Source organism: Malaya genurostris, chromosome 3 (genome assembly GCF_030247185.1).
Source record: "Malaya genurostris strain Urasoe2022 chromosome 3, Malgen_1.1, whole genome shotgun sequence".
NCBI lineage: Eukaryota > Metazoa > Arthropoda > Insecta > Diptera > Culicidae > Malaya > Malaya genurostris.
In genome coordinates, this window is record NC_080572.1 from 202,206,262 (window position 1) to 202,224,835 (window position 18,574).

The following is an 18,574-nucleotide window of genomic DNA, read 5'->3' on the forward strand; positions in this document are numbered from 1 at the left end:
GGAATTCTGGCAACCGTCAGAAGGCTGGCTGCATTCCGGCTGCTGTCAAAATCGTCCAGGCGAAATTGCGTCATTCGCCGTACGTGTCTTGTTTATTTTGTTCTTCTGTGTTTGTTCTTTTTTTTATTCGACTTCATTTGATATTCGTTAATCCCGCATGTGCATGCACAAAACGAATATTGAGACGAGGTAAACGAGATTTAAATATGGGTATATTTGGTAGTGTGAAAGCAATGTTATTGGCAATAGCATTTTTCATAATTAGTATATGTGAAGGGCAATAACTTATTGCCTTTAATATGTACTTTTTATTGAAAAAATAACACCAAGGTGATAGAAATATAGAACCGATTCAAAACGGTTCTGCCAATCTTGTATACCAAGATTCCAGCAGAAACAGAAACGTTAATAATCGTTTATCTCTCTACCAGAAACGGTTGTTGCATTGTTACCAGACTCTTGCCAGAATTTCGATTAGTCATAAAAAACTGACAGCCATTTAAGTAGAGCTAGTTTTGTCATTTTAAAAACAAAGGATTCAAAACAATTTTGTGTGGTAATTTATCATTGCTTTTCGATGAGAAAAATACTTGCTGGCTTTAAAAGTGTTATTCGGTCCATGTTCCATCGAAAAAATAAGCATTTGTTTTTGGTTTACTGAATTTAAACATGATCGTTCAGACACCGATGATGGTAAACGTTCTGGTCGTCCAATTGAGGTCCAGAAAATATCAGAAAAATCCTCAAATTGGGAAAGCTGCATGGGATGCAGCATGGAAAAGCTCTTTTCAAAGTGGATAAAAACAACGTGTTGAACAAGTAATAAATAAGATTTTTTGCGTCAATAATGGAAAATGGATGAAACATGGATCCATCACATCAATCCGGAATCAAAACGATTATCATTTGAGTGGACTGCAGTCCGTGAACCACGTCCGAAGGAACAACAGTCAGCTGGGAAGGTTATGGCTTCAGTATTTTGGGATGTACATGGTATACTACTGTGGGCAAAAAGTAGTAAGACTTTTGAATTATATATCACGCGAAAGTCTTATTTGTCGAAATATTATTTTTCTAGGTTGGTTAGACTGTCAGTGACATCTGTGACAAATATCACGTCGAACTATTTTTTTAAATAACTATTTATTGGAATATTAGTTCAAATTAAATTATTAGGTTTTAAATTGGGTGTTCAGCCAAAAGTGGTGACTTTTCAGCCCTATTATATATATGATTTGGTTATTACCATGAGGACATCATTTGCTTCCGCAATTCTGAGATTTTTGTGTAGGGAAAATTCTAAACCTACTTGTATTGTGTAATGGGGAAAAGGAACTTATATACTAACCTACTAACTAATACAGAGAGCGAATCGATTCAATTGAAGATTGCATCGATTTTTGTCGGAATTTGCTTATAATATTATGTGACATTACATCTAATGGTTCTATATTTGTGAGTCTGTGTAACTCATTTGTACTAAACTAAGGAGGACGCTTCAAAATCATTTATAGAATTTTATTCTGAATCCTTTGAAGCGTTTTCTTCCTGGTGGAACAACAACTTGACCAAATTGGTACTGCATAAAGCATGGCGGTCTGAAAATTTGTTTATAAATTAACAATTTGTTTTTTAGACAAAGCTTAGAATTTCTGTTTAGAAGAGGATATAAACATTTAATATATTTATTACACTTTGCCTGGATTCCTTCAATGTGATCCTTGAAAGTGAGTTTTTTGTCATACGTTAAACCTAAGTATTTAGCTTGATCAGACCATGTCAATTCCAAGCCATTCAATTTGAGAATGTGATTATTGTTTGGTTTAAGAAAAGAAGCTCTTGGCTTATGAGGAAAGATAATTAATTGTGTTTTTGCTGCATTTGGTTTAATTTTCCATTTTGACAGATAATCACTGAAAATATTTAAACTTCTTTGTAGGCGACTGCAGATCACTCTTAGAATAGCGATTTCTGACAACCAACGGGTAGATTTGAAAGATTAGAAGTGAAAATATTATATGTTACAAGATTGGAGCTACGCTCGAACCCTGCGAAACACCGGTTCGTACGGGTAGCAATTCAGATTTACAATTCTGATAGCTAACCTGAAGAGTACGATCAGTTAAATAATTTTGAATCATTTTGATCAAATAAATAGGAAACTGGAAATCAGACATTTTTGCTACTAAACCTTTATACCAAACACTGTCGAACGTTTTTTCTATGTCTAGAAGAGCAACTCCAGTGGATAACCCAGAAGATTTATTTGCTTTTATCATGTTCGTTACTCTGACAAGTTGGTGAGTAGTTGAATGTTCATGACGAAATCCAAACAGCTCTGGTAAAAAAATTGATTTATTATTTATATGAAACATCATTCTCAACAAGACATTTTTTTCAAAAAGCTTACTGATAGAAGAAAGTAAGCTAATTGGTCGATAACTTGATGTTTCTGCTGGGTTTTTATCAGGTTTGAGGATAGGAATTACTTTAGCGTTTTTCCATCTTTTTGGGAAGTAAGCTAATGAAAAACACTTGTTGAAAATTTTAACCAGGAGTCTCAAGGCAGATTTTTAATAAGAATATTAAAAATTCCATCATTACCAGGAGCCTTCATGTTTTTAAGTTTCCTAATAATTGATTTAATTTCATCAAAATTCGTCTCAATAATGTCATCTTGTGATAACATTTGGGTTGAAATATGCTCATATTTCAGTGAGACTTCATTTTCAATAGGACTCACAACGTTCAAATTAAAATTGTGGACACTCTCGAACTGCTGAGCAAGTTTTTGAGCTTTTTCGCCATTTGTAAGAAGTATTTGATTTCCTTCCTTGAGAGCAGGAATTGGTTTCTGAGGTTTCTTAAGAACCTTAGAAAGTTTCCAGAAAGGTTTAGAATATGGTTTAATTTGTTCAACTTCATTAGCGAAATTTTCATTTCGCAAAAGAATAAATATATGTTTAATTTCTTTTTGTAAATCCTTAACTATTTTTTTCATAGCAGGATCACGAGAGCGTTGATATTGTCGTCGACGAACATTCTTCAACCGAAGATTGTCATCGATGATAGGAGAATTTAGTTTAGTTTCAGCTTTGGGAACTGAAAGATTTCTAGCTTCGATAATGTAATGATTTAAATTATCAATTGCTGTGTCGATGTCCGCAGAATTTTCTGAAATAGTTTCATGATCCACATGATTTTCAATGTGAGATCTGTAATCCAACCAATTAGCTCTATGATAGTTGAATATAGAACTAATTGAATTAATTAAAGCTTCGTTGGAAAGTCTGATCACGTCAAAATATTCATTAGTGGTTAGTATACGTCTGGCTTTCTGAAATATTAGAAGAGCAATCGGTGATTTTTACAATGAGTGAAATTTTTCAACAAAGAAGATCCATTAAATTATGTGTGTGGAATCAAATTTCTGGTTCCGAAACATTCAGAATGTTGCAAAGGACCTTCGATGATAATTGTATGTCGCGACCAAGTGTTTTTGATTGGTACAAGTTGTTCAAAGAGGGCCAACCTACTATTTGAATGTTATGCGCGAAGCTATTCGTAAAAACAGGCAAACATTATGGGACGACAGCTATTGGTTTTATCCTGATTTCCCGGGTAGAAGTGTTTTGCAAACCAATAACAAATTCTTTTATTAAAACCAAACATCTCAATGGTAGAAATTAACATTATTTAGTTTGAAATAAGAGTTAAAATATCAAAAATCATAACAAAACTTGCATGAGAAAATAGCTACAAAATATTAAATTCTGTCATTGTAATATGAAACCAAGAACAAAATATTTATAGAAGACGAATTTCTCAATTATTTTATATTCTAGCATTCAGAATAGAGTAATATCATAAGTATTTCTCTTATCTGATTCTGATGCAGTTTATTCAATAGTATTTTATTTGAAGATAGAACTACTGGATCAATTTACTTAATGAAATTGGAATAGCTCATCAATAACGAAATAAGATATTATAACTAATTTTGATGTTAAACAGATATTGTATAATTTCTTGATTCCTTGGACGCAATATCATGAAAATATCAAGTATCGCTGTGATAACACAGAAACAGCAAGCCAAGATATGATGGTAAAAGTTGTTATTATTTTGATCTTTGTTTGCTATTTACACCTACCCGGGTTAGCTTTGTGTGACTTCTGTCTATTCAGCAAACTCAAACGACCGCTCCGGGGAAACCGTTTTGAGTCAATTGAAGACATCAAACGTGAATCGCTACGGGCATTGAAGGCTTTTCCAAAAATGGGGCCGAGGGAGATTACTTTGAGAGGACGACATAGATTTGGAAGAATGAATAGAAAATTTTGGAATTATGAACAATGTCTTACTATTTTTTGTCCACAGTAGTAATCAGCACTGACTATTTTGCGAAAGAAAAAACAATCAATAGCGAATACTACATAGCGTTGTTAGATCGTTGGAATGCAAAAATCAAAGAAAAATTACCTCATATATCGAAAAAAAAAACAAAAACACTGTTTCACCAAGACAATACACAGATTCACAAGTCGAGTCGAGATCATCACCATTGCAAAAAAAGGTAATGAATTAGCTATTCACATATGAGTTACGTTTTGAAATGCAGAATTCAAATTAATATAGCTCAAAACACTTCAAATACAAAGCATAATTTAATCAAACTCGACAAAAAATTGATCAGCCTAATCAGTTTGTCCTTTTTTCAGTCCGAAGGTGTCAAGGGTACATTGCATAACATGATAACAATTGCTATGACGTGCACAAAAATGCGACAGTTTATAACTATAGTAAATAACCTACGCGTTTTAGTGAACTGCAGAGTATATTAGGCGATAAGCTACTCTATCGTAATTATCATGATGAGCGACAGAGGTAAAGAGATGAGATAAAATTACCGCAGTTTTTGTACGAAGCTTAGAACAGAAATGAGGTAGTGTGGAAGAAGTTTTAATGTGAATGGTTTATTTACCTTCCTCTTACCCGTATTTTTTTTAATATTTTAGTTCAAGAAGACTTATAAACATTCATCGTTATAAGCAGGCGCAGAGATTCAACACCCACCTTCCCCCCTCCCTCCTCACGACCAGTTTGACTTCGCGGTTCCAAAAATATTGGATTTTTTTTGTTTATTACTTCTGCGCGACTTGGTACGAAAACTAATGCATATTTTTTCAAATCACAATTTGGGAATTGTAACTGAGGGTTGAATCTACACAACGGTTGAGATAATTTGGGTAGAAACCTAGTTGTAATTGATGTTTTTTCAATGTCTAAAAAGTGTCCGGTTTATTTTTTATTTTTTATTTATTTCGTGAAGCAAATGTGAACTACATATAAATTGTTTACAATATTCACTTACATACTACCAGTGTCAACAATTTTCGAACACTATCAATGAATAACGAAATTGATTGATTTTCGTTCATGCATTGCTCAAGCATTTTCAGCAAGCGAAAATACAGAGACTGCTTCGATTTGAAACAGTTAAATAATGATACTTAGACCAGGCATCGAGAAATGCATTCATATGCTCTTCATATGCGGGTTTCAATCATAGTTCACGCTGAATATTTTAACTGAAGAACGTCATCTGAATAAAATAAATTTCTTTCAGTGAAAATTTTGATTCTATATAAACGGTGTTATATTCGAAGATGCTTGAGCCTGTCGAAAAAATGTGCACATTGGATGAAACTTCAACGGCTTTACCTGTTTCAAATAGAGGACAGAAACGAAATAAGGAGAAAACAACTTTGGCCGGAATTGCACTTAGGTTCATTGGCCACACAAATGGTAAAGCTTCATGTTGTATTGACGCCGGAAGTGACTGTCAGTATGCGCAGGAAAAAATTGACATCCAGAACTTCATCCGTCATTTCCGAACCCGACACTTTGAATTCGCAAAGACAAACGGATTAATTAGAGATCAAGAGGTGTCAATGAAGAAACAGAGAGTTATTGCTAAGCGAATGGTGGCTATCGACAAGCAGCTTTTGATGGATTCATTGTTGAAAATGATTACATTTCACAATCTTCCGCTGCGATGTTTCCAATGGGATGGTTTCAAGCAAATAATTGATCCATTGGCGTCTGCTGTTGGTGTTACCATAAATACTGGCAACATGATAGCTTTTCTAAAAGAAATTTCACAAAGAATTCGCGCTCAAATCAGTTCAGAAATGCAAAACAGATTACTCAGCCTTAAAATTGATTCTGCGTCTCGGCAAAATCGTCATATCGTAGGCGTAAATGCCCAGTATGCCATCAATGACGTGATAGTAATCCGTACCCTGGGTAAGTTTTCACAAAAATGAGCAAATAAATTATTAAATCACAAATACAAGGAAAATTTATTCCAGATATGATAGAAGTTCAAGAACGTCAGACAGCGCGTTTTTTAAAAACTAAAATTTTGGAGATAATTCAAAACTTCGGAGTAGGAATTGATCAAATATTTTCTATCACGTGTGATAATGGGGCCAACATGTTGGCAACGGTACGTCACCTGAAGGAAGAAGTAGAACTAATGACCGCTTGTTCAAATGATGATTACGATACTGAAGAAGAAGATAAAAAATTACATAACTTCACATCTGCTTTAAGCAATGAACTGCAAGAAAATTTAAATCTGGTTCGTTGTGCTGTTCATACCCTACAGTTAGCTATACTGGATGTAGTTGACAAATCGAATTCTTCAGTGAAAGCAGTTACTGAAATTGCAAAAAAAATTAGGCATATGAAATATAAGCCAAATTTTTTTTTGTCGAATGCAACATATCCTCCAATTTGGGGACAGACCCGATGGGGAGGAATTTATAGAATGATGCTGAGTTTTCTTCAGCAAGAAAGTTTTTTCAAACAGTTGGCACAACAGTTCCCAGAGTTAGGTAAGCTATTAGTATAAGTTTTCTAATGTTCAACTTGTACGAAATTATACATTTATTTAAGAGCTTGATGATTCGTGGGACTTTATTAAAAATTACGAGCAAGCTTTCAAGCCTCTATACTCATGCACTGTAAATATGCAGGCAGAACATGTTTCATTACCAGATTTCTACTTGCACTGGCTCATGGCTATAATGGAAGTATCGAAACTAAATAATCCTTTCTCGACACCATTGACAGAAGCACTAACGAATCGGTTGAAAAATCTATGCCATTCACGAGTTTTCAAAATGGCCCTTTATTTGGATCCTCGATTGAATTATATGGGATCAAATTTATTTAAAGCAGAAGAAAAAGAGCAGATACAGGTAGGATTAGAAAAATGTTTCATGTCATATATATATATATATATATATATATATATATATATATATATATATATATATATATATATATATATATATATATATATATATATATATATATATATATATATATATATATATATATATATGACTTAAGCACGAATTTTTTTATATTGAAGATAAAGAAATTCGTGCTTAAGTCATATATATATATTTTTTACAATCCATTCAATTTTAAGAGTTACGTGATTGAAACGTACAACAAGATTCGTTCGTACAAAAAGAGTACTCCGTTAACAGCTTTGGAGATATCAGCGTCCACAAAGAAAGATGATTTCGATTCATTCATCACAGCAATGTTCGGCGAATGTGCTACCTCCTCGGGAACAACGGAAAGAACACAATTCTTACAGCAACTCAAAGCTCTTGATGTAGAACCTAGACAACATCATGCATACAATGTGTGGAAGCACTGGATGGATAGACATCTCACACACCCTGAACTCTCTGCCGTAGCCTCGGTTGTTCTAGCTACACCTTCAAACCAAGTGTCAGTGGAAAGGTCATTTAGCGCATTGCCGTTGATCATGACCGATCGTCGCTCGGGAATCAGCGAAGAAAATTTGAGAAACATTCTTCTTGTAAAGTTGAACAGAAGTCTTTTTGACACAATAATGTCACCCCAGTAAGGAAAATAAAATTGTCTCGAAAAGATAAGCTTTCCGTCAGTTTTCTTCAACTATTGTCTAAAAATGAGTGTATTCCGAAACGCACCTATGCTTTTTTATTTCGATTATGAAGGTTCAAATCTTATACTCATTTGGTTCTCAAGTATGGAAAACTTGACCCATACTCATCTCGCTATGCCCATCCCCATCTATTCAAGTTTTTTTTCAGAATATTTTTCCATAAAAATCATAAGAAATTTTCGATTTTTCATTTTACTTCATAATATTGTCAATTTATTTATTCAATTGGTTGAGTTGATGATGACGATCTGAAATTGTTTTCAAGTTGAAAGTAAGGTTATTTGTCATACAAGAAAATCGCAACCAGGTGAATATTTCAAAAAATTTTCTCACAAAAATACACGCACGCAACCCATTGTATTGCAAAGGTGCGTTTTATTCTGTTCTTAGAACGTCTACGTACATATGGAAATGTGTAATGTTCTAGAAATATTTGCAGCTCGAAAGGAAATCTACCCCGTACGTTACAAAATTGAAGATAACCGATCAATCGAAAAAAGTAGCGTCCCACTTAACGATAATGTATTGAGACAATGAAGAGTAGATAAATAAATGCTCTACACATCAAATTAATCAACTATTGCCTTCTACCGGAAACGAAAATGATGTATCAACAGAATAAATATTACTTTCTTACACATTGACGTATGTTAATGTAACCTCTCTAGAAAGTCAGCACAGATGGAAAAAAATGATCACTAGTACAAATTCAAATCTAGCAACAGTGCACTGTTTCGAATATCAATTCTTCATTGATGAGTTGAACAGTGTATTCATTTCATAGTGAATATGAATAAACCCCAGCCGAATGTACTTCGGATCCCTTTCAAAATTAAAATATTCATCATAGTAATCCAGCGACTTGCATAGAAGAGATGCTCAGTAATATTTAACTGAAGGTGCATATTATTCAGTCATTGAAAATGAATATTTATAACTCTGCATACTACACATTATTTCTACACAAAACGACCGAAATTAGCTCTGCGACAAATTCGTATTACTGTTTTCTGAATTAGTTGATTTTAACAACAAAATAACATTGAAATTAGTTAAAATTGAGAATTTACTTTGCAGGAAAAAACTCTTATTTTTAGAGAATGTGTTTATTTGGCGAATATCCTGGACACAAACCAACAATATTTCAATCCAACACGAAAGTCTCATTGACAACTAATTTTGATATTAAAATCAGGAAATTTGTTTCTATTTATCTATCACCATCATTGCTGAAGGACAGTACAAAGAAAACAAAAATGAAATTGGTTTTATTAACAAGTTAATTAGCCAAAAACTCATGAAAAGTGTCAAGGCAAAACAATCCATTAAAAGGCTAAAAAGGACAGTCTTGTTAAATTATTTTGGTATTTTTCGCATGTCTTACGATATATCCATATATATATTTCTAAACCGATATGTAAAAATGACGTAAACTCTTAATGGAAAGTGTATTTATTCAGAATTTGTGCGCATTTGAAGCGATTGTGCGTAGTAATCTTTTTACGCGGAACAGTGAAGTGAGTTTCGAATGTTACAATCTAATTGCATATGTCAAATGATGTTTTTTGTATCTCCCAACCTTCTGGGATACGCCGTCCGGTGTACTACTTGTATTCGGTTTTTGTTTCCCGAGTGATCAAAGTTTTCAGTGAGAGAGTCGATTTCGCGAAGTCGAGTGAAGAAAATAACGATTTAGAAGAGAAATTTTCAAAAAGAAGTTTATGTTTCGTTTATGTCTTTTTCTCCAATACAACATCGTATTTATATCTGCCAATATAGAAAAGACAATCGAGACTGAAATTTTTTCCGGTAGTAGTGTGCCATCTAGTGGTTAGTAGTCATTATGGTGTGAACGTTTTTTCGGTGACAGTGCGTCACATAGCTGCAAATTTCAGAAGCCAATTCAACCATTTATGTTGGTTGAAAACAACGTTTTATTTCTCTAATTCAACTAAAAAATTAGTTGAATGGAATAAATTGTGCCTTAGCTAAGAAATGACAGCACGTTTAATTGGTGAATTCAACTACAACAATAGCCATTTCAACAAATATTTTATTATTATTAAGGGAATTAGAATGAAAAAATCTAAATTAGCAAAAGTAAGATTTTTTTAGTTGTCTCAAAAAATAACTAACTAAAATCAGAAAATCAACTAATTTTTTTCGCCAAAATACTGACTTCGGTCTTTCCGTGAACGACAAAGCTGAGTTTTTTTTTTTGATTTTTTGACATAGTAAGGTCAAGCTGTTCGCAGTATTGATTGTAATGGCGCATTATTCGATTGACTGGACTGTATTTTGCATAATTTGTTCTAGCTTGTTTTTCTAAATATAATTACCTGGAACATAGTTGACGCCTAGGTATATAAAAAATTAATTGCGATAATAATGGAGCTGATTGAATGCGTTGAGTAATAATGTCGCTGATAAAACAAAGCATTGCAAAGTCGCGACGTTCTTTAAGTGTTTATTGATGAGCATGCAGCGTGCTCCACATGATGGTAGAGGAAATGCTGTCCAGTTCAATTTACGAAATGCATATAAAAGAAATTGTTTATGTACCGATTCAATGCGTTCTTCGTTAATAATGTTATATGGATTTCATACTAGGCTGCAATATCCCAAAATGGGTCTGACATATGTACTATATAGCAATTTTTTTTTTGTATATGGGTCTTGGAAATTATGAAATTTTCTTCTCTAACCACTTGTGCAGTTGTTTATTCGTTTTCATTAGTTTGTTTTGAAATGCGTAGACTTTCAGCAGAACAACGTCGAGAAATTGTGTACAAATGGTGCACAGAACGCGGATTGTCACTGAGAAAGATAGCAAAAATGGAAGGAGTAAATGAAAAAGCCGTGCGAAATGCAATCAGGAAGTTCGGTGAGGATAACACCTTTGAGGATAAACGGGTCGAAAAAAGGTTCTGCTAACCCTCAGTTGGGTAAACGCATACTGAAGGCGTTTGAGCAAAAGAAGGAGGTTTCAGTTCGGGATGTGGCAAAAAAGTGGGCACTTCGAAGTCAAATGTTCTTCGTGCTAAAGAACTTTTGAATCTTCGAACCTATAAGAAGCAGAAAAAACCAAAACATAGTCCAAAACAAGAAGCACCGATCAGGCCGAGGGTTCGAAAGCTGTAGAATACGATTCTTGCTGGAAATTTGAACTGCATAGTCATGGACGACGAAACCTACGTAAAACTCGATTACAAATCCTGGTCGGGACCACAATATTATACGGTGCGAGAAAGGCAAGTGTTGAACCAGTCCGAGACATCGATTGAAGTCGAAAAATTTCGTAAGAAAGCTATGGTCTGACAAGCAGTTTGTAGCTGCGGTAAGATTTCGAAACCCTTCATCACCACTGCTTCAATGAACATCGAAATATACATTAAGCAATGTTTACAAAAACGACTTCTATCCATGATTCAAAGCCACAAGGATCCTGTTGTCTTCTGGGCAGATCTTGCTTCTTGCCACTACTCGAAATCAACGGTAGAATAGTATACTACCAAAAATGTCACTTTCGTCCCAAAAGTAGTAAGTAAGTAGCAAATCCCCTAAGTAGCAAATGTTGAGAATGATATTCTTTTGTTGTAGTCTAATATTATCAGTATATCGAATAAAATTTGAATATCTAACACTTGCGAATTATTTACAGCGAAATCAAAGTGCATCCATACTTTCTGGGACAGTCTTTATGGCCAAATATTTTTTAAGTAATTATATACATATTTTCAGATGTAGGAAAATTAATAAACATGTCTCCTCTCTCCGAAAAATAATTCTGGGTAAGCACCTTGTTATAAGAGTATTGAATATATATAAAAAATTTAAAATAGCATAAGCGAGTGGTGATATAAAGACAAAAAATTCAACACTATCTATTGTGCACAGTTTTTGATTGAATGGGTAAAACTTTTGGGAAAATATAGTTTCCCAGGTAGAAGTGATTTGCAAGCCAACAGCTAGCAAACTGTATTATTAAAGCCAAATAAATAAATGGTAAAACTTAACATAATTTTGTTTGAAAAAAGAGTTATAATATCAAAAATAATAACTAAATTAGCAAGAGAGAATAACAACAACAATGTAGCAAATTCTGTCATTTCAAAATATTTTAGAAAACAAATTTATCATAAAGGTGTTATTTTAACATTTATAATAGAATTATATTATAAGCATTTCTCTTGTCTAATTCTGAGCCAGTCTATTAAATTGCATTTTTAATCGAAGATGGAACTATCAGATCAGTTGTACTTAATACAATTGAAATATTTCATTAGTAACAAAATAAGATGCAATAACTAATATTGATGTTAAACAATAAGTAGACTGGAACCTCAATTTGAGCGCCAAGTCGAGGATGAGTAAATAAAATTTAGCGTAATTAATTTACGTCACGTTATTTCAAAATTTTCGCATAAAAAAAAGATTTTTTCATTTCCATTCGATTTTAGTTTAAATAACATAAAAAATCTAACTTCATCCATACGCAAAAACATCTATGTATGTTGGAATGTTTTGTATACGTTTAAATCAAAATTTTCACGTGAAAAAAGTCCTATAAATAAAATTGACGTAAATGAAGTTTGCTTAAATTAAATAAAAATATTAAAATTATTAAAATACGCGTTAATGAAGTTATATTAATATTCGCGTGAAATAATTTCGTGCGAATTACCGATATCAATAATTTTAGGCTCGTTCGAGAATTTTATTTTATTTTATTTTTGTTTCTGTCCGGGAGATTTACGATTTGTGTAGTCTAAGTAGGTTCTTCGAGTTGCCAAGTCTGAATTCTTTTTGGTTGTCTGAGATATTTTTAATTGAAATACTTGAACTACCTGGGCATTTACTGTGATAGCCAGGTATGAGGTTCAAGATCAGGACAAGACATGCTCAAAACTTGTCTTGGAGTCTTTACAGGATGAGAGTTGTTACAGAATATAAAGTTTCACTGTGAGACAAACCAAGGATCACTAAACTTAAGCGACAGTTGTTCGTAAGAATCGGTTCATTCGAAAATCAAATGTAAATTCAAATAAGCAAACTACCGTCTTTTTATAGTATTATTATAGCACCTTAGTTTAGAAATAATTGGCCGTCAATTTAAATATCTCTAAATTTCTCCCTCGGTAACAGGCTGCCTAGAAGCTGAGGAAAAACTATAAGTTCAAAAACCAACATTTTGCTAGGAACTTACCAATACATTTCGGTTCTTTTTAATCAGACGCCTATTATGAATAAGTTATCATTTTCATTTTTGTAGATTGTTCTTATGAAATAATTGTCCTTGAAGCTTCAGAAAAATTATAGCACGGTTTTCGAAAATATCACGGAGTTTTTTTCAAATCGTCTACTCTCTTGAAACTGATTATTTTTACTTGAATTAAACATTTGTTAACAAACTTTGTTTGTTTACAAACTCGGCCACAGAAGCCTCCTGGAGAAAAGAATGACTCAACATCGTTGCCTAGTATTGCAGTCATAAATTGGTAAAATTTACCAAGTTTGCTCGGCAACAGCAATTCAATCTTCATATAGAAGCACTCCGCACTTGTTTGATAATCATTTCAGATACTCATCAGTGAATCAAGTGCCTGATAAGTTAATTATGACTCGTTACGACCACGCGACTATGCGGCCATCTAGTTAGGAGGAAAAATTACTGTGGTTGGGCGAGGAAAAAAGTCAGCTTCCTGTTCCTATGTGCCACATTTCTGCCATTCACCTCACCAATGTGGTTCAACCAGATTGGCCACACCGTAAAAACCGGTCCCCTGCGTTGCGTCGTTCCAAGCAGTACCAGTTTGTACCAGTAGTCCGGTACGGACAGGATGCCGGCCATCGTCTGTAAATAGCGACCGATCAAGTGGAGGCACGCGAGAAAATCCTTCACTCCCTACACCATCTGACGTCAACGTCAACGGTAGGCTGAAGAAAAAAAAAACCTGTTCGAACCAAATTGAATAACCGGTGAGGAACCGAGTATTATTCGGGAAGATTTTCTAGGTGTTTTTTTTTTTGGGCAACCATCGATGTTCGAAAATAGGTCCAAAAGATCCGGTCTACACTGGCATCTGATCGAACTTGACCCAGTTTCGTCTTTCACGTCGACTGGCTTGTCATCCCGTTGATAGGAAGACGATTTAAGTACGATTTTCAAGTTAAAGAGCAGCGCCGTTTTATTAAGATAATTTAAGTTTAAAAATTTCATGTTGTAGATTTTCAACGAAAAAACACGACTTGCGAGTGTTATATTGATATTTTGTTCCTCGAATCAGGATTGATACCGAATAGTTATAGTTTCAGTTCTGCTTTGATCTGGCGATGGCAATTCAATATGTTGTAAACAATCTGGCAGTCACTGTAGTGGTGATGTTATTGGTCGATGGAACTAGGGTTCACACACGAAACCAGGCCCGTACCCAGGATTTCGTTTCGGGAGGGGCCCAAAGATAAAAAAAATAATGTTACTGAAGATTGCTGATGTACCTAATTCTCGGTGTACGGTGTTTTTAACAGGCACTTTAAACTTTTCCACAGGAACTTTTATTGTATTACATTTCTTTACGTTTACAGTCTTGTTATTTCTTTAACACATGTCTGAGGCCTTCTAAATAATTATATATCTGTTTTTAATTTCGGGAGGGGCCAGGGCCCCTCGGCCCCCCTCTGGGTACGTAACTGTACGAAACATTTGTTTTTTCTTCAACAATTAACTCGTTCAGCTGCGTAAATATATACATAGCCTCGAATGAGTCATCGGCAAACGAGCAAGTGTCCCAATGGAAGGCCTATAATGCAAAAAATGTTATGCACATCAGAATTCATTTGTACAGATCCGCTGCGCTCCAATTTATTATCAATGTCCTTAGCACCGTGCGCTCTGTTTCTTGCAAAGTGATTGACAATGAGCTGTGTTGGGACGTGATCGGAACGAACGTTGACTCATGAGACACCGTAGCGGAATTCTTTGGACGATTGAAACAAACAAAAATGACAATTTGTTTATAATAGAGTTTTCCATTCGATTGAATAAAGCTTATTTTCGTTGCATTTTGTAGCGTTCGCTTCATTTCTTTACTACGACAGCAATCAGTCAAATTTGTATCAATCCTCTAGAAGAACCTTCCTTCATCAATTCTTGAACCTATAGGTCATCCTTGTAAGGTTAAACACGATTTGAAAATAACATTTCGAGTTCGAATTGACATTTCCTAGAACCATTTAACTCAAAGTCACATAACTAAGAAAAGCATTTGTTTTTGCCAAAAATCGAAACGTCCTCAAGAGCAATACAATCATTCCAATTCCTCCTCAACTTCTTAATGCCATACTTGTAGATGGATTTGTCTTTTGTTTGAAAATAGACTTCACATTTAGCAATTGCTTCTTCATTCAACTTGAACATTTTTTATTTAGATTAGCGGACAGCCCGTAGTCACTGAGGGCCAGATCTGGACTATGCGGAGGATGAAGAAGGCTGCGGTCAACTCAGATGATAATCGTTTTGGTTCTAGAGTGAAGTGATAGATCCATGTTTCATACATTATCGCATATCGACGAAAAAATCTGGTTTATTACTAGTAAACATGGCCAAATACAGCTTTGAATCATCAACACGTTGTAGTTGTCCTAAGTTGCGAAGAATTTTCTACAACTGCATTTTTTCATCAATAAGCAATGATAAATCAACATATTAAATTGTTTTGAATCCATTGTATTGAAAACGACAAAAGTAACTTCCCTTAAATTGTAGTCACTTTTTTCTGACCAATCGAGAAGGCATGAAATTTCACACATAATTTTTTGAAAGTTGATACTTAATAAATGTCATATGGATTCGACAATTATATCGTCTCCTGTGTCAGTCACGACGTATTCGATGAAGTGTTAATTGTACGTCAAAGAGTGGACAATTTGATAGTCGCAAGACAAAAGGGCCTAACTGCAAATGAGAGCCTCTCTTTGTTTACCTTATCTTTTGATTATTACGGAGCCATTACTGCAATTTATAGAAAATTTCCAATATAAATAATGGTTTTACCTTGAAAGTTTTGCGAAGAGTAAGGCGTCAAATATAAAATCAGTGCGGTAAATCGTGAAAGAAACAGTAAACAAAGAGAAACTGTCATTTAAAGTTAGGCCCTTTCGTCGTGGGACTGTCGAATTGATCTTATTCTGCCTACTGGTTTCAATACAGATTATTTTCCAACAGTTTTTGAATCCTTTTACAGTCTTTTTCGAATTATGGCTCTGGATGTTATGAATATTGAACAGTTTCCAGAAGTTAGACATCTATCATTAATATTCAGTTTGAGTTTTTACTAACAAAAACTTTTTTTGACTGTGTAAATTATGAGTAATTTTGTGTAAACTAAGCAGCATTTGCGGGAAGTTTTAGATTTCTGTTTTAATTAGAAGAAAAGTGCAACTGAAGCGCACCAAATACTTGTGGATGTTTATGGTGGTAATGCTCCAACTGATAAATTATTTTGGAATGGTTTCGACGTTTCAAAAATTGAAAGTTCATCGTTGAAGACAGGTTTCGCTCTGGACAGCCAAAACAAAATCGAAGACAAACAGTTGGAGGCATTACTCGATGAAGATCCGAGTCAAACGCAAGAGGAACATGCAGAATCATTAGAAGTAACTCAACAAGCTGTTTCTATACGACTAAATTTCATTGGAATGATTCAAAAGCAAGGTAATTAGGAGAGACATTGAAAGGCGATTTTTCACTTGCGAGCAGCTGATTCAAAACCAATAATGAAAGGGTGGAAACATATATTGGAGAAGACAAATGAATAAAAAACTTAATAGAAAAGATGATTTTTTGGAAAAAGATACGCTCAGAGACAGGACTCGAACCTGCGTCTTATGCATACCGTGACGATATCCAGCCAGCGACTGGCACCATTAAAGAAGGTGACAAGCGATTATAAATACACTCACCTACTTAGTGCTTGAGCGGAAAAAAGGTATAGAGCGAGAAGACTAGTGTTTGTTGAACAGAAAGCGTCCCTGCTGGACAAAACGCCCTTTTTCCTTTTTGAAGTATTCAAGACTTTTCTACAAAAAAAATATCTCTAACAGTATCTTTTCCTAAGATCTTTCTGCTATGCAAGTTTGGCACTTGTTGTTTGCAGGAAAATATGAAAAAAACTGAAAACTTTTCGATGTAAGGTTTTGCTTCGACTAAACAAGCATTTTAACCGTGTGAAACGTCTAATGGTTGGTTTGCTACTTAGAAATTAACTTTCAGCGTTGCTCGATGTACAATATAAAAATCCAGAGAAACAAAGGCATTTCTTTGATATACGAATTTTCTCATAATAGTCATTCTACGGACATTATGCCTTACCTTCGATTCAACAGTATGCTTCGAGTTAAAATATTGTTTTAAAGATTTATAACGGTTATTAAAACAAAAAGTAGCGTTGAAGGAGCGAAAATATTGGTTTCCAATTGTAATTAATTGATTATGCAATTGATTTCTGATGCAATGAATACCTTCTTTATCAGCTTTTCTTCTATACCGACATTTCAAGGGGCATATTGCAACATTGTCGTGGGGTATATCACTGATTTGTTGTGGGGCATATTATACGGTTGCTGGGGCAACGGCAAGCGAACTGAGAATGTGGTCGTTTTGGAAAATGATGTTTGTATCAATCAATTCTCATCACTTCTACCGAAATCATTTAAAATTATGTTCCTAAGACGTATTGCAAAGAAATACATACATTCCCGAAGAAAATATATCAGTACATTTAGAAATATCTCAATGTTTTTAAGGGGGACATATTATAACACTTTACCCTAACTGTTTTGTTATTTTAAACATGCTCAATTTCTCTGCGTTTCTCCCCAGACACCTAGCAGCGTCTACCAGAAGGTCTTGCCGGAATGCTGACAAAATTCCGGCAAGAGTCTGGCAACAATGCAACAACCATTTCCGGATGGCAATTTCGCCTAGCGGTTATTGACGGTTCTGCTTCTGCCGGATTTTTGCCATACAAGACTGGTAGAACCGTTTCAAATAGGTTCTTCACTTTAGAGCCTTTGTTTTGTTTTATTAGAATTTATATGAAGGGCAATAACATAGCTTTTTCACTACTAAATATGATATGCAAAGCTTCATCTCTCAATATATCAGTATTTTTATTTCATTTACCTGATCTCAAGACCCGCTTTTATCTTTGGATGGACATGCAGGATTAAAAATATCAAATAAAGGCGAACAGAACAAAAGGAAGGGAAGAGCGATCTTGAAAGACGTCACGTGGCGAGAAAATGACACAATTTTGTCAGCCAAATTTTGACAGCTGCCGGAATCTTGTCAGGCTTCTACCGACTGCCGAAATTTCTCACAAGCGGGTAGTGTTCATTTGGGCCTAGTGCGTCTGGTATTGAAAGTTTGGAACCTACGAACCCCTTCCCTCGGTCAGAGTAGCCCATAAAAGGAAAAAAAACATCGAACACACCAAATCAAAGTGATTAACATTGACTGATTGCTTATGTTCAGATTCGATCAATGGGATCGTTAATGTT

General features: G+C 34.5%; 2 protein-coding genes across 8 annotated transcripts in view; one reads left to right on the forward strand and one right to left on the reverse strand.

Annotated features, from left to right (window-relative positions):
* The window catches only part of LOC131439196 (PTB domain-containing adapter protein ced-6), a 153,942-nt gene that overhangs the window by 38,016 nt on the left and 97,352 nt on the right, over positions 1 to 18,574 (reverse strand). The window lies entirely within an intron of this gene.
* LOC131439197 (uncharacterized) lies at positions 5,505 to 8,204 on the forward strand. The gene is made up of 4 exons (XM_058609938.1): positions 5,505 to 6,309; positions 6,375 to 6,902; positions 6,964 to 7,268; positions 7,505 to 8,204. Exons 1-4 carry the CDS (start codon positions 5,670 to 5,672, stop codon positions 7,952 to 7,954), a joined length of 1,923 nt encoding a protein of 640 aa, XP_058465921.1. The 5' UTR covers positions 5,505 to 5,669; the 3' UTR covers positions 7,955 to 8,204.